Source organism: Poecilia reticulata, linkage group LG4, assembly GCF_000633615.1.
Source record: "Poecilia reticulata strain Guanapo linkage group LG4, Guppy_female_1.0+MT, whole genome shotgun sequence".
Taxonomy (NCBI): Eukaryota; Metazoa; Chordata; class Actinopteri; order Cyprinodontiformes; family Poeciliidae; genus Poecilia; species Poecilia reticulata.
In genome coordinates, this window is record NC_024334.1 from 14,796,520 (window position 1) to 14,813,887 (window position 17,368).

The window sequence follows — 17,368 nt, forward strand, 5'->3', positions numbered from 1 at the left end:
AAAATCTGTTAATTGGGAAGATTTTTCGTGAAAAAAAAAGACATGTAAAATTAGATTTAAAAAAATTATACATTTGGGCTTGAGGTTCAATATCTGCTTATGGATTATTTTCAGTGAGTCAAACGAGACTCATTGGATCCCATATTCTAATTTATTGAATAAAACGTTACTACAACCAGTTTAAGTCTGTTTTATGTACGACCACAAAATATGTTAAGAACCTTCTAAAAATTTCTTAGTCGTTATAAAAATGTTATATCACTTAAATGAAGTGATATTCCTAACAAGAAGTTGGATCATAATAATTTAGATGGCATAATAAATATAACAAGGAGGTTTATAAACCAGAATACTAATTTTAGTTCAGTTCAATTCAGTTTTATTAATATAATACCAATTCACAACAAATATCTCGAGACACTTTATTATTTAAAAAAAGCATTTCAGTTCAATCATACATACTTTCCAATTGATAATAGTTATCAAACGGTACAATGAAGCTCAATTCATAATCCAAAGTAGTTTAAAAAGGTTTTATCTAAGAGAACCCAGCAGAAGGCATGGAGTTACTGACCTGCAGCTTTCACTCCTCTGGACGCAGCGACAGCAGAAAATCACCTGCTTTGTGTCTCTGACTTTACAACAATCCCTCCTACCAAACATGTTCCATCAAAAACAGGAACAAACATTTAAACCAACCATGTCACCGTAGTAAAAGAATGAATGTGACAGTTACTCCAGCATCGTGTGTCTTTGTTTGCTACTCATTCATGTTTCACAGAGATAACTTTGTTCTTTCCTCCAATAAGAGCTCGCTCTGGCATGACTGGAGAAAATTCCACTTGTCCTGTAACGGAGAACACGATAAGGTCCACGTCCCACTTGTTACGGAGGCTTCAGGCCAAAACTCCCACAGCCAGCAGTGACTCAGACAGGCTCCACATTCTCCTCCAAATCCTGTGCACTTCAGGCAGCCTGGGAGGATTTGGTGATGTGGGCCATCCTGCAAACGTCTTCTTCATTGTTTATTTATTGTATATAAAAGTTGGGATCAGAGGAACATATTGAATGTCTGTGGGTGGCAGCAGCTTGGTGAACGGTGCCAGGGCTGAGCTGTTTCTGCTGGCTGGATCACACCCACCAGTTCTTACTGCATTCTATTCCTGATTAATTTCCCTTCGCTGCTGCTTGGACATTTTGTACCATTGATCACCTTTTACCAAAGGACAACACTTCTTCTCCTGTAACTCTGACCAGGTTGGTGGACACTGAGAGGATCTCTGAGTCCTGGTTCCTCACAGATATTCTCTTCCTTTCAGTTCAGTCAACACGTTTGCTGTAGGATCTCGGTCTGAAGACTGAGATGACTAACCCTGGCTCAGTTTTACCAGTAGAGTCCAACAGATTTCTATTTAATATGTTCTGGTAATTTAAAAAACTTGTGAAATTAAAGAATTAGAATTACCCAAATTGTACCTATTTGCTCAATGCCACAAAACTTAAGAGATAATATTTTTTAGAGATTCTTTTGTAGCTTACCTTGAATTCTGTAGTTGACATGCATTTGGTCAGAATCAGGGATGACCGTCTGTGACTTGGGTCGGGCTTCCTTCCAAAATCATCTGACGGGTTAGCACAGACATTTGTCCCTCACTTTTCCAAATGGCCGATCGTTTTATAATCTAGTAGCAAATCACAAACATTTGTGTTTCACAAGATTCCACACGGCGTTACATGGGAGAGACACAGTGGATTCACTTTCTAACATCAGCGATTGGACTGACCACGAGCAGAATGGAAGACAATGAGAGCAACATTCTCCAATACTCCAGTCAACCACATTTAAATATTTGCTCTCTTGTCACTTTTCAGTCCCTACATCCCATGTTTTAAAGGAAGACATCTCCTCTTTGGCTTTTGGACCCAGTTAGAACAAGGTCTTGCTTCTCTGAGGTTCTTGCTGATGGCATTGAGCTTTCTTTGAGTTTTTAATCTACCCATAAATTTAGATTTACATCCAGAACACCCAAAACTTGAAACTTTTATTTTACCAACACTCTGTAGAAAAGAAAATGAACAAAAATCCAATTCCTGTTAGCGTGTCACCTTGAAGTCATTATGTGTGCGTTTCTTTCTAAATTCAAAAGAAGCCCTCCCTGGAACAGGCCAGTTATTGCAGCTGGCTGGATTTGCATCTTGTTGCCATGTAAAGTGTGTAATGATGGTTAAAGACCTGTGTAGCATTTGTCACGCTGCAGCTTGTTTGTTAAAGCGACGAGGAATGAAAGAGAACATCCAGCGATTGTTCTCTGAAAAGGATTTGCACCTTTTTTCTCGCCGCAGAAACTGAATCAGCCTCACAATGGCTTTTTGCTTTGCAGAAGCTCATGAATAAATTAAACACGTCCAGCTCTTCCAGCTCCAAACAGCGGCTAGAAAATGGTGTGTGATGGAAACTGGGAGGCCCATCCATGTAATTACATGTGATCATGTTTGCATATGTCACTCCCACGGCCTCTGATTCCCAGCGCTCCCGGGAACCTCTTCCTAATCCACAGTTTGACTTGATGTTTAAACCTCTTCCACTCTGTGTTTTTTTTTTCTTCTCCTCCTTCCAGAGGAGGGATGAATCGGAGGCTCAGAATCAGACATCCTGTCTGGTTTATCTGGAGGACAGAGATAAGTGCGGATGCCGCCTCTCTCTCTTGGGGAATGCACATTAGCTGTGCCTCGGAGGGAGTTCATGGTGTGGGGAAAGGTGGTGGAGGGGGAGGGGCGCCTGTCGGCCAGGAGCTGCACAGCTTTCACTCAGTCTGGGAACTGTGAAAATATCCCCCATCACACACACACACACACACMCACACACACACACACRCACACACACACACACACACACACACACRCACACACACACACACAYACCCTCCTGGGCAGTTGGGCCGGGCTGCAGCGCTCTGTTCTGATGAAATGCCTCCGCGTCATGGCGCAGTTGGAAGTCGGATGTGTAAAGTTATCCAGAGGTGTTGGACTGACAGGCCCACAATGTGTTAACTCGTGTCCTACAGTGACTTCTGACCCTGTTACTAAAGTCTGGAGGAGAGGCGTCGCCGAGGCGCACAAGTTTGTGGGAGAAAACCCACAATGCAACAGTCTGTAGGTATTTTGCTGCTTGGTGTGTAGCTTACAGGTCTGACTTGGCTACTTCCGGTGGGTTCTGGCTTCGACCCAGAAAACGGATTTTAGCTCCGATATGTAACTTTTATAAAAAAATTAGTTTGTTAAAACAGTTACTATATTGTGATGGTATAAGACAGATAATCTTTGAATAAAAAGAGCTTATCCTCTTCCTCCTCTTCTTCCTCCTCCTCCTCCCAATCCTACAGAAATACACCGCTCAGCCAGAAACAACCAATCAGAGCCAGTAGGAGGGTCTTAGCGCTGTCAATTAAATTGCGTTCATGCTACTCAGACCTGTCCTTGCGCTTTGCTGCACCACAGCTTCTCCAGGTCAGCCTGTCATGAATGCTAAAGCTAGTTAGCTTGGCTAAGACAGATAAACAGAGAGTAGTTTCTCCCCCTGACCTGCTAAAGTTCTGACTGTGGTGACAATGGTGAAATAAAGATTTGACATTAGCAGTGCATACAAGCGTGACAGTGCTAAGACCTTCTTCCTGACTCTGATTGGTTATTTCTGACAACCAATCACCAGAGTTGTATTTCTCCAGAGGGCAGTAGAGGCTGAGGGTGGAGCAGATCAATCATTTCAATCTGGAGAGACTCAGATGGAGAAAGAAAGCGATTAAAAGAGTTTAATGACAAAATGAACATAAAAATAAACACAAAGTCCTTTGGCGCTCAGGCCCTGGCCGGGGACGTCGAGCTGCACTTCGATGAGCTCGATGAACATTCCTGATGCAGCATAGGAATGTAGACCCCCGGGGCCTGTACTGGTGGTGGCGGTCAGCCAGGAGCAGAAGGTGGAGATGGGGTGGAGGTGGGTCGATCGCAGCTGGTGAGCAGAGGAGGCCATGGGTGAAGGTCCTTTTGAACTGGAGCCCAAACGATGATTGGCTGGAGCGAGGCTTGGACCGGCGCTGATAGGTCCAGGTTGCAGAGAGGGAGGCGCTGGTTGATGAGGCAGGTGACTGAACTTTTGTCAAGATTCCATTTCACAGATTATCTGTAACATTTTATACTGTCACAAGTCACGCCATGTTGATAGGTTAGCAAATATGTAAAAATAAAAGTTACATATTTAAGTGAATAATGTTTACACCTGCCATAACTTGTAAGTATAAATGACGACATACTGAAGTTTCTCACTACATGCTAAGCATCCTGACTCTTTCCGCCGTACTGGTGAATACAGTAAACATACAGTTGATACCAGAAGTTTAAATACATCAACAACAAAAAAGCATACTTTTTTTTGCCACATTCTGAACAACTTCTGTTTTAGGTCTGTTAGAATTATCACAATTATTTCTATTTGCTACATGCCACTATAATGGAAGAAAAAATGTCAGAGATTTATTTGTAAATGTTTTCAAAATTATAAGATTGATTAACAGTTATTTCCTCACATTAATCACTGTTAAATGAATAGAATCCAGTTCTGACATATTCATCAACATTATGGGCGAATTTTACATGGAAATGCTAAAGTCTCCATTATTAGGTTTTAAATAAATGACTAAACACAGATAATAGTAGTTATGACTGGCAGAGTCTTATATTTAGCTTTCTGAATATTCTAACTATTTATTTATGAAATAATAATGTATTTAATAATTAACTAGGGCTGCACAGTGGGGCAGTTGGTAGAGCTGTTGCCTTGCAGCAAAAATGTTCTGGGTTCAATTCCCGGTCTTTCCGGTCTTTCTGCATGGAGTTTGCATGTTCTCCCTGTGCATGGTGGGTTTTCTCTGGGTACTCCGGTTTCCTCCCACAGTCCAAAAACATGACTGTTAGGTTAATTGGTCTGTCTAAATTGCCCCTAGGTGTGAGTGTGTGTGTGTGCATGGTTGTTTGTTCTGTGTGTCTCTGTGTTGCCCTGCGACAGACAGGCGACCTGTCCAGGGTGACCCCGCCTCTCGCCCGGAATGTTAGCTGGAGAGGCAGCAGCAACCCTCCTGACCCCACTGAGGGACAAGGGTGTAAGAAAATGGATGGATAATTAAATACATTATAGATTATTTTAAATAAAAAGAAAATTTTATTAACATTTTTGGAGTTTGTAATATTGAAAATATTTGCAAAACAAATTAATAAATTTTCTTCTATGGGATGTTTTTTAAAAAAATTTTTAAATGATGAAGAACCGATCTAAAACATGTTGCTGACACTTTTACTACCATTCTGCTGTAGAAATTCACAGAAATGATTCCATAAAATGAGTCTGCTAAAAAGAGCATTTGTTGCTATAACATCTATAGTTTAAAATATTAACTAGTTTTTCTTTATTTTTACCCATGTTTTTCTTGTGAAAGGTCTAAAAAGCCACTTGAGAGAGGATGGCAGAGTGTCGAGTGTCTTTAGCTGTGTTTTTAAAAAATGTATTAAAAATGATCCGATTGCTTGTCTAGACACACTGAACACACAGACTGAACTGCTGTTGCCACTGGATACTTCTTGCATTAATTAGTACTGTTTGATTTTCAGTGATGTTCTAGCATGTTTGTTGCTGTGATTTCTTGATTCTCTGTTTTCTCTCTTCCTGCAGGTGTAGAAGCAGACCTCTGAGGTGTGTTCTTGTCTCTCTCCATTGCAGTTTCACATTAAGTTGTTTATATATATCCACTTGTGAAAGTAAATCTGTTGGAGCTTCTACGTGGCAACAAAGCAATCCTGAGTGCCACCCTCCCAGACACGACACAAAAAAATAGGATTAAAGATATAACCCAGCAGTTTTTACAGTGTACCAACCACACATGAAAAACGACAAAACGTCAATGTAAGCAACAACAAAACCCCCCTGATTTATTTGGAGTACGCATTGCCAGTACAAATAAAGAGCAGAAAACCCCCCTCACCTTCCAGCTAATGTTCTCCACAGACAAACAAACAGGTTTGATTTGTGATTAAAAAGACAATATTTCTCCATTTGATACTTGCTTTTTCTATTTTTTTTTTAACATAATCAGAGATCTTAAAAGTTAAAACCCATCAAGAAAAAGGTTCCACGGTTTCACTCTGAAATCCTCATTAAAAAAAAAAGACGGTATAACATCCAAAACACTGCAGTACGTTATTTTATTGAAGAACAAAAAGACATGCAACAAATAAAACATTTCATGTTTTACAAATTGTTCCTTTCTCCTCCCATGTCTTCTTCTTTTTTTTTTTTTTTCCTTTCATATCCCAAAACTAAAAAAAGCGTCATCACATGAAGCTTCGGTAATATTTGACAGGCAAATGTGAAAAGAAGTGTTGCGCCTTCCTGGGGAAAAAAAAAGAGAAGAAAAAACAGTTCTTGTGTTTTCCTTGCATGGCCGGCGCTGTCAGTTCTGTCCGATGCCTTCTGAAGACATGAGTGAGGCAGGTTCTGTCCCCCCCCCCATCCGGTAGGTGAGAGGGTCGGGGTGGGGGGGTCACAGTCATCCCAATGAGTTGGTTTGGTGTGAAGACTCCACCGCTGGAGCTCTGAAATCCACGATTTCAAACAAGTGTAATAAATACAAACACATCTTTAGAAAATAAGAATAAAATCAAAACATTTTGTGACTTCTGAGGACCAAATTTTAAGATCCATTGGGTTTAAAAAAAAAAGAAAGAAAGAAAGAAAGAAAAAAAGCAAAGATGTCAGTTAAAAAGCAGGTCAGGACGGCAGGCGTCAGTCTGTGGTCTGAGTGCATAACAACAGAACAAAACCATCCATTTCCAAAGAGGTGCATATCTACATACTGTACACAGAGCGCTGTTGGGCTGATTGACGTACAGACAGAGCAGACGCAGCTGAGACCAAAACAAACCAAAGAGACGTAGATCTCATCAGGAAGTGCAGGCAGGGGAGCGGCGTGCGTTTGGTTCTGGGTTCTCTGTGTTCACACTGCATCTATTTGGCTTTGAACACAGGACCCTCCCTCACTGGTCCTGCTAAAGCTCATCCGATTGTTTTTGGTATCAAAGTAGTGTTCATGTTTTCATCGGCTAGTCGTGTACGGCTCAGATGACAAACGTTTCCGTACGTACAATAAAAGGTCGCACGTTGGTAAATGTTGTGTCTCTTTACGAACAAAGAGAAAAAAAGAAACTTATCTGTGCCAAATATTTCTGATTCTTCCAACTTTTGATTTTTCACCGGGTTATGTATGGAAAAAATTATTTTTGCTCAATATTTGGCACAAAATCTGTCCGGTGTTTACTCCAGGTGAAGCTCTGATCATGTGTGGACATGCAGCAAAACAGATTTGGTTACCAGCAGTTTTTGGCCTGATTTGCTTCCATGTCTAGCGTTATATTCTCTCCTATTTCTATCCTCCAATCAGCAGATGGCGTTGTGCTTCATGTCATATTGACCTGCTGAAACATCCCTGTAGTTTCTGATTCTTTTTATTTCCTGGATTCATTATATATATGCATGCGGCTGGACATTTGTCTGAACTTGTGTCATTTCAGTCCGTTAATCGCAGAGACAGAAGTACTTCAATACTTTTTATTTCACTACATGACTCAACAAACAGCGCTTTCCAAAATTATTCATACTTTTTCACATTTTGTCATTTTACAACCACAAACCAACACAAGATCACAACATGGCTCTTCTATTAACACGTTTACAGCATAGAACAGGGGTGTCCAAAGTCGGTCCCGAAGGTCCGGCATCCTGCATATTTTAGTTCTATCCCTGGTTCAACGCACCTGGATCAAATGATGGCTCGTTAGAAGCCCTAAGAGGAACATTGACATGTTGAAAAGGTTGTTGCTTCCACCAGGGAGAGAACTGAAACGTGCAGCATGCCGGCCCTCGAGGACCGACTTTGGACACCCCTGGCATAGAAGGTCCTATAAAAAGCTCGGCAAATACTCAGGTCCACTAAATGCTGCTGGCTAGTCTGGAGGAGATGAGTCAATGAGTTGTGCTTAGTGTACCAGAAGGTCTGTAGCTTTTAAACTGCAGCTCTGAGGAGGAGCTGTGTTTCGAAGGCGGAGCTAGGTCCACCCGGGTGTTTTGAACAGCTCAATGGTTGCCATGGAGATTGAAGGATTTCCCAAACAAGCATGAAAGAATCAAAGCACCACTCCAGGTGTGTTTTTAATGACAATATAACATGATGTAAATCTAAAAAAACTTTGATTTTACACAACACTGCCCCTTTAAGAATTTTTCTAAAATTTGAAGGTTCTATCCATTTTTTTATTATTAATTTCCATTTGATGATTTTCAAATAAGTTGCAGTGTTTTTTTTATTTAAAAAATAAAATCATAAATAAAGGTATGATAAAACATGGTAATTTTGTTTTGAAGGGTTGTGTAGCTTCATCGTTCAGTTGTACCGAAGACAAAAATGTCTCTTAAAGTCATAAAGGCTGCTGAGCCCCGATCTGCTGAAACATGGGAGGCTGAATAGATTGTAAATTCATGACGCACTTATCAGATTTTCATTTGTTTCTAGAAGTTTTATGTATAACATATATCCACATTTTTCATCCTCTTTCTTTTCGTGCACATTTTTTGTTGTTGTTGTCAATCACATAAAATCCAATCAAAACCCAGTGAGGTTTGTGGTTGTAAGCAGAGAACATGTGGAAAAGCTCAGAGGGATGAATCTCTGCAGGATGTTAGTAAACGAGATTAAAACTGAACCCAAATTCACCTCCAGGGCTGAACTTTGGCACGACGGATCCGTACAAACAATCAGGCTGCGGGAAAGATAATGCTAAATGGGAGCAGTTGAATCGCTTGCTGTGTTGGAGCTGAAACCAGAGGTAGCGTGAGTGTGTTTCATGTGGCCACTCGGCGGGCTGGGAGCGGACAGTAGGAGTTCATGATAGAAAGTGAAATACAAAGAGGCAACTTGGACATCGAGTGGAAAATATACAAACTGTGAAGCCCAGACGTGAGTTCTCTCTGCAAAGCTGCTGAGGAGGTCCAGACAGAAAGAGGAAAAAAAAAAACTACAAAAATGGTGGAAGCATTGTCCCCAGACCCCGACTGCCTCGAGTCACATCCAGTCCTGCAGGATGGGTGGGGGCGGAGGGGAGGAGGAGAGCGGTGGGTGGGAGTCGGAGAGCGGAGGATCAGTTGGAGGTGTCGGAGTGAACGCTTCCTGGTCCTTCTGTGGGGGAAGTCACTGAGGAGGGGGTGGGAGCGTCGGGCCAGCCTCCGTTAGCCTGACACACAGACGAAAGAGTCAGTCACTTTACAGGTAGAATTCATTCTGCAACTTTAATAACAACAAATGGGGCCAAAATTATGATACTGTCCCATTGATATGTCATTCAGCATCACTTTCCACCTGATTTTCAAAGACTGATATTATGTTTTTTTTTTAGCACAATCAGATATCATGTTACTTTGAGTCATTATGAATTTCTATTAAGTGAAATATGACTTAAAATAAATTTGACTTTGTAATTTAACACTTTGAAAAGTGTTAAATTACTGTCTGTCTCTTTAAGAAACTACTGCTCTTTCTGAAACTCTGCCTTCAGGAAGTCATCACAACATGGCTCCTCTAATAACCCTTAAACATAAAAAAAATCACAAAGAAAGTTCCTATGAAGAACTTGGAAACTGCAGCTCTGAGGCGGAGCTGCACCTTGAAGGCGGGGCTATGTTCACCCAGGTGTTTATCACAGCTGAATGATTGCTGAGGAGATTAAAGGATTTCTCAAACTTCCATGAAAGAATCAAGGCAACAGTCCAGTTATGTTTCTGATGAGTGAAAAACATTACGACATGATGTGAAGCTCAAAAAAAGTCAATTTTATCATCAAACTTCTGCTATAATTCTGACTGGATTTCTGAGAGCTGTAGCTGGCAGAAAAGGTGGATGTTGGTTTTCTGTCAGGAGCCAGAAGGTTTCAAATCAACGCAGACTGAGAAGGAGCAGAGATGTGGAGCCAGTGCTGCTGCTGCACATCACAGAGTGGATGGAAAGATGAACTTCAACTTCATCTCAAATCAGCAGCTGGACTTTTGAAACTTGGGCACAGGTGGGCGTTCCGACAGGATGATGATACACATCTAACAGATAACAGGGAATTCTAAGTGAAGCTAACATTGTTCCACAGAGAAAACTAATTGTTTAGATGATTAAAATTATTAAATTAAATATAAAGATTCTAGATGAGTAAAACTGGAACTTGAAGTTTTCTGGCAGATCAATGATCTTTAAAAAACCCCTCACCTGCCGATTCAGAATTTGGCTGACACTGATTTGTTTTATCTGAATAAACAATAAATATGGCAGCAAAATCACTAGGTTATGGATGTACATGAGATCAGCTTAACATATACCAGCCAAAATTAAGCAAACCAGGGTAATTTTATGGCTGCACCCCTAGTTATTAATAACTTTTTTAAGATGACACACAACCTTACTTTAACTGCATCCATAAAAACACCAACTATACTGTCAGGACTGTCAGAACCAGAACCAAATCAAACAGATGTTTGGACAGAAACGGATCAAATCAGAAAATCTGCTCCACTAAAATGAATATTTCAAGACTTTTACACAGTAAGGAAAACATCAGGCATCTTTTAATTAAAAATAGGTAAACTATAAGTTTCCTTGAGAAACTGAGGCACAAGAACCATGAAGTGAAGCTGACTCTATTAATCAGTCCCAATAGGAGTTCCTGATTGTTTTTGCAATCAGTTCCTCATTAGACCCTTTCCAACGACATGAGAAAAACATTTTTATTCCTTAAAGAATTTTAATAGTTTGATTTTTGTTTCTCCCCATATTGATCACAGACGACCACATGACATTAAGTAAGTCTGTGGCAGCGGTGTAGTAAAAGTAAGAAATACTGCCACCTTCAGGTGGGAGTTAGCATTGTTTAGATCCAATGTTTTTGACTACTTTTTTCCAGAATATTTGAAATAAACTCAGCTTTGAATTAATGTGAAAAAATGTGAGGATCTATTGATATTGCATGAAATTGTGAAAACCTGCAGAGACAGAATAATAGGCAGCAAATTATCTAAGGGGTGGACTCTGGGTTGATTAAGGAACTAAAATACAACAAAACTTGTTTCAAAGACCCAAAGAAAAATGTGCCTTTCATACCAGAATAAAAAAGGGTAAAATGAAGTGTTGTAAAGAAGAAGCATGAGAGCAGCAGACCCCCCTCCTCTAACTTCCAAAGCCATGGCTACATAAATCACAGACCAACAGCCTGGCTGACAGATATCCTGCTCCTCCATTATGCATCGCGGGGCTTCTCTACAGGCCGCAGCGCTGCAGAACACGGCGTAGTGTGGCAGTGAGGATGTGGAAGATGTGGTAGAGCAAGCAGGCGTCCAAGGAGAACTGCATGTTAGAGGTCAAAGGACTGGGAGGGAGCGGGCCCTGAATACGTTAGCGGCCTCTCAGGGTTAGCGCAGCCGGCTGCGGCGGCCGCTCCCAGCAGCCGGGGAGCCTATTTGAATACGCAGTCCGTGTTTTTCTATGTGGGAGACATTTCGTCTGATTATCATATGGCCAGTGAGGCAGGACGGCGACAGCGGAGGAGGCGAGGCGAGGCGCGGCGGTGACCGTCCTCGTCCTCTCCGCTCGCTGTCAGGGCCATTAAAGAGACAGGAACATGATCTGAGCAATGCGCTTGGATTGCTGTCCCAGGCCCACACTCTGCTCTCCTTGTGTCTGTCTTATCGATTTTCCCCTTTACGACACGGCTTGTCGCTGTGAATTTTCCTACTCTTTGCTGCCGCCAGCTAACACCCACCCACCCTCCCTCCCCACTTCCACACCCCAGACTCTGCTGCAAAATAAGACAAACAAGACCAAACACACCCCTGTGGGGAACGAGGAGGCCGCTGCAGCAACAGAAAGAGCTTTTATTTTTACCGGAAGCTTCCGGCTAACAGCGGGTCAGGTGGAGGGAAAGAGGTGTCACCTGGACAGGGGTGGAGGGCAGCAGGTGTCTGGACAGGTCTGATGGGATGTGACAGGCTCTGCATATGTGTGTGTGTGTGTGTGTGTGTGCGTGCGTGTGTGTCCAGTGCGATATGCAGCCAATCAAATGGGTTACCGTGGAGCTGAGACAAGTCCCACTAAGTGGCATTGTGAGCCCCGTGGCGTCAGAATAATTGACACGGAGAGAGAAGAGGGGAAGAGGATGCTTACGTTGATGCCCTGCGGACTGTACATCTGGTTGGCTGTGAGTCCTTCACTGTATCCGCCTGTCTGACTGATAACATGGCGAAGGGTATCCACCTGAAACATCCCCAAACAGCAGACAGAGCAAGGTCAGCGTCAGCACGAAAAATCACCAGAGATCAGAGCGAGGGACAGCAACTCTACAGGGTTCTGTCCTTGGAGACAACAGACAAACACAGCTCAACAAAGACAAGAACTCACTTTCTGATAGCAAAAAAATTGAAATATTTACATACATGATGAAATATTTACTTGATGAAAATATATAATTCTTTGTCTGATTGTTTGAGAAATCAGTGAATTGGGAATAGTCCTTTATTGGATAGACCAACACAAAACAGAGCATCTGTTGAGATGTGGAGGAAAAAGGATTTATAATTTTACAAATGAAACTTCTGGAAGTGTTGAGTGCATTTCAATTAAGCCCCTTTACTCTGATACATCTAAATAAAACCCATAAGGAACTGACAGGCAACACAAGGGAGTTGGCAGAGGGGGCAGGAGGGTATTTCCAAAATCTGGTTTTTATGACAGACTAGCAAGAAGAAAGTCACTATTGAAAGGAAGTCATAAGAAAGTCGGAGAATCCGTCACTAGCTGCGTTTCCATTTAGCAGGAAATTGCGGCAATTAGAAATACAAAAATAAATTTGCTTGTCGAAAAAACTCACCTTGTTCCGTAAAACATTTTTGAGCTACAATGAGGTTTTTTTTTTCGACCAGCTGCATGTTTTTTTTAATGACTAATTGTGAACAAACTTATTCATGTGGGATTTCGATTGTGTTTCTTATTTAATGGAAACACAGTAATTGCAAAGTGTTCTTTCAACATTAGCAGAATGACAAAATTTTGCTCACATTTGAAATGGAAATGCAGCAACTGTCACTGTTGCTCTGCTATGAGAGACGACTGACTGACAGACAGACCCGTTTAACAACAGTCACCCCACTGTTTCCAACTTAGTGACTTTGTTTCTATGTTTAGTGACATTTCAGTCACAAACACCATTTCAGTCAAAATCAGAATCAGAAGGTCAGGCTTTTTAAAGATTAGTGATCAGCCAGAAAACTGCAATCGGTGCATCCCCACTAAGACGTCACAAGTCATATAGGCCCGATATCACAAAGATATCGCCATCGCAATACCAGCAGGTGCAATATTGATATTGCAGAGGACTGTTTGGAGGGAAGTGGCTACTATATGTGAAGGTGGTATTTTTCATTCTGATGTAATATTACATCAGTTGTTCAGAGTCTCTCAGCAGCAAAAGCTCACACCGGACATGAATAACATTGCCAAAAATGCTAAAGGTCAGACAGGAAAGTACTAGTATATCGAACCAGATATTGTTATTGCAATATTTACCAATATTATCGACACGGTAATATTTTCATTAAATCGTGTGGTCCTATAAGGGACACAGGACACATGTGGAAGAAGGTTCTCTGGGAAAACGAGGTCAAGATTGAAAGTGAACTGGAACAGAGGAAAACTAACACCACACATGATCCTGTAAAGACCGTCCAGATTGTGAGACATGGTAGTGGAAGCATCATGTTGTGGGGATTCCATCAGTAGGACAAAGTTGATGGGAGGATAGATGGAGCTAAATGCAAAGCAATGCTGGATATGAAGGCTGCAAAAGACCAGAAACTGGGCTGGAGCGCCACCTAGAGGCAGAACGGAGCATTTATAGCTACACACCAGCAGACTGAGTGAGAGGTGGCTCTACAAGGTTTCAGCTCAGGGGATGATTAACACAAATGCACTTCACACTTTACAGATTTTTATTTGTAACAATAATTAAACTTAGAATCTTTTTATCTTCCAATAAAATACATTGAAGTTTGTGGTGAAACAGAAAATATTTCCAAAAGGTTCAAGTTAATAATGTGAAAATACTCAGAACATCTAGATCCTTTGGTATGTGATTTAGTTATTATTTCTGTGGCAGAAAAAACATAACTTCATAGTATTTTGACAATAGGTTTTCCCGACTACATGTAGCTTTTATTAGCTTTTACTTTATTTCTTAATTATATATATATAATTGTATGAATGTTTGTATTTTGTGTTGTATGTTTTATGGGACCACGGATGGAAGGTAGCTTTCTGCTATACCCGGCATATTTACCACAACATTAATTGTTCATTAATATGCACTGTAACATTGAAATAAAATCAATCAATCAAATAAAGAATATGTAATGACCAACACAATAACCACAGGTCACTATCAACCCTGATAGTTCTTTGAACATTTTTCAGTTCAAAGAACATTTCAAACATGTTTTATTCATCTTGCACCTTAACCCCAAAGCAAACCCTAATAATCTAATCATTTATTCACAGCTTGGAGTTAATATATTTAATAGATTTAGTGGGGACTAACTGCGTTATACGTTATAACTGCAGGCAGAGGACCAGTAAGGTAATGTATGTTCTAATGAAAGCAGTGGAGGAACCTATCTCTTGTCCAGCACTGGGCCCTACCTGCGACTGCACGTTGGCTCCCACCTGAGCCCCTTGGTACGAGTCCCCATTGAGAGACTGCACGCTCATGAACAAGTCACCGGAGTTTGACATGTTAAAAGAGCCAGCAGAACCTGGAAGGAGAGAGGGAGCAGTGGAATCACAGAGAGCCAGCAGGAGAAGCAAGACGAGCCATTCAGGCAGCATGCACAGGTTAGTGAGCAGCAGCAGCAGCAGAAGCAGCAGCAGCTGGCTGACATCAGAGCAGCTGAGCCAGGAGAAATATCCACAGGGACAGAGTCTAGGCTTTAACGTTAACGTTACACACAGAGGGAGCAGGCTGTTTGTTAGGCAAACAGGAAATAGAACAGGAAAATGCTCTCTTCAGCTGTGATTATCACTGACTCACTGACAGAGTCTTCTAACACCACAAACAAACACTTTTTTGTAACATTTGATCCACAGTATATGAGTGAAAGCAGGCTTCTGTCACTTATATAGAAAAGCTCCCTGTTTATGCTAGGCTGAGCTAGGAAACCACTTTTCACTCGTCATAAAGTACACCAGTTAAACATCTTCAGAAAAGCCTTAAAAAATTAAGTCCAGTATTTCTTTTTTCATACCATTCTTAAAATGATCACATTCTGTCATAGGAACAGATCCACATAGATATTAGCATTGCTATGTTCCAACTTAGCAATGCTAATGCACCAAAGCAAAACCAGGAATCAGTCTCCAGAGCAGAAATGGAGAATAAACATAAAAACTACCAACTTCTGAGGAAATAGTATTTTTTTTATGTAGACCCTGTAGTTGAAGTCATAAAAAACCCTGCCATGCTTTAAATAGCAATTTCGGAGGTTTTAAAATGGCAAACGTTGTTTGAATTAGGCTTGTTTCCAAATATAAGCAGGTCTTTGGACAGTGTTCTGAAACTTTAACACTTGTTTTCTCACTGATCTCTTGTGAATGAGCGCCAACATTCAAATGGCCACATCTTCTTCATTTTTTTTTCTTTTTTGTGTGTTTTAACATCATTTACAAAGCTTCTAAACTTTCGGAATCTGTAACTCGAAAGGCTCCCACTGAGAATCGTTCCTGGTGTTGCCGTGGCCAGTCACATTTGTTTAATTTTGTGTGAACTAAATGTGGCTTCATGGACATATGAAGAAGGGGACAATCATTTTTCACTTGTGTAAACGAGTAGAGAGGAAGGTGAAATGATATTGATATGAACCCAATCTGGTGATACTCCATAGGAAACATGGAAGCACCTCTCAGTTCCAGGCTGGCTCATGGTGGCCACTTTTTATTTATTTTTTCTTATCTGCTATATGATTAAGTATAGTCATATACATTTGTATGGACCTCCAATAAAGACGTTAAAAATCTGAACACAAATTCATCTTTTATTGCAGTAGTATAATTCAGCAATGAAAAGTTTTTATGGAACTTAGGCAAATTTAAACAGTGGGGGAAAAAATCCCATGTTGAGAATTCATTGATTTTTATCAATATTACTGGTGTCATTACTGATACAGTCATTACACTCATACATTTCCTTTAAAGTAAATGTAACAGAGCCATTCTTAAAATGGAGTTTTTGATGAGGCAATCAGCTTCTCCAACTTCTATTTAGCAATCTGTGGCTTTTTATTCATAGTATGACTAAATCAGCCATTAGCCACTTACATTAGGTTCTTACACGGGGGCTAATGTATATTCCAGATGGAAAGCAAAGTAAAAAAAAAGCCTCACTGTTAGAAAACTGCATCTTGTTTTCACTAAATCTCCATAGCAACCATTACAATACCGTTTACACACCGACTAGATGTTTGGTATTGATGCAAGAAAAGAATAAAATATTTTCTGTTCTACCATGACAGATATCAACATGTGGTGTTTTCTGTGTTTTCGATGAGAGTATGATCTGGATTTTAAGCAACAAACACTCCAACTTCATTTGGCTGGAGAAAAGGGATGAATAAGTAGCTCGTCCCCACTGTGAAGCACGATGGAGAATCTGTCATGCTGTGGGTTAGTCTCTTTTCAAGGCCCTGGGAGCTTTGTATGAGTGCGTGGCATCATGAACTCTTTGAAATACTCATGAATTTATTTTGACTTTGTTGAAATGCACTGTGAGGCACAAAAACTCATTCCAGGGGCCATCTTTGAAAATGGCCCTCGGGGCCACACTTTGGACACCCCAGATCTTCTGAAGATATGCAAAGACATTCAAAGATCCCTTCCTTTACACTCCAAAATCTTTAAGGACCTAACACCTCTAACACCTAGAGTTGTCATTTTGATTTTTGTACAAATGTATAAAAAAGCCGAGGTTCCAAGTATTGTGGTAAGCGTGATTTTATTAAAGGGACAGTATTATGTAAAATCAACTTTTTTGAACTTTGCATCATGCTATAATTACATTATACCCGGAGTGTTGCCTTGATTCTTTAATGCATGTGTGAGAAATCCTTTAGTCTCCATGGCAACCATTCATCTGCATAAATCGCCTGTTGGAGATGCAGCTCCTCCTCAGCGCTGCAGTTTCCGAAATTCTG

General features: G+C 40.8%; 1 protein-coding gene across 3 annotated transcripts in view; it reads right to left on the reverse strand.

The window, feature by feature from the left end:
• Window positions 1-8,409: 8,409 nt before the first annotated feature.
• Window positions 8,410-17,368, reverse strand: part of LOC103463997 (pre-B-cell leukemia transcription factor 1) — a 74,107-nt gene continuing 65,148 nt past the window's right edge. For 2 of the 3 annotated variants that reach the window (XM_008407790.2, XM_008407789.2), the window contains exons 7-9: window positions 14,826-14,938; window positions 12,300-12,389; window positions 8,410-9,333 (exon numbers count right to left, since the gene is read on the reverse strand). In XM_008407790.2, coding sequence (XP_008406012.1) covers window positions 9,241-9,333; window positions 12,300-12,389; window positions 14,826-14,938 — 296 coding nt within the window. In that variant the 3' untranslated portion in view covers window positions 8,410-9,240. The remainder of the gene's footprint in view (window positions 9,334-12,299; window positions 12,390-14,825; window positions 14,939-17,368) is intronic. The other variant, XM_008407791.2, reaches the window with a different exon arrangement.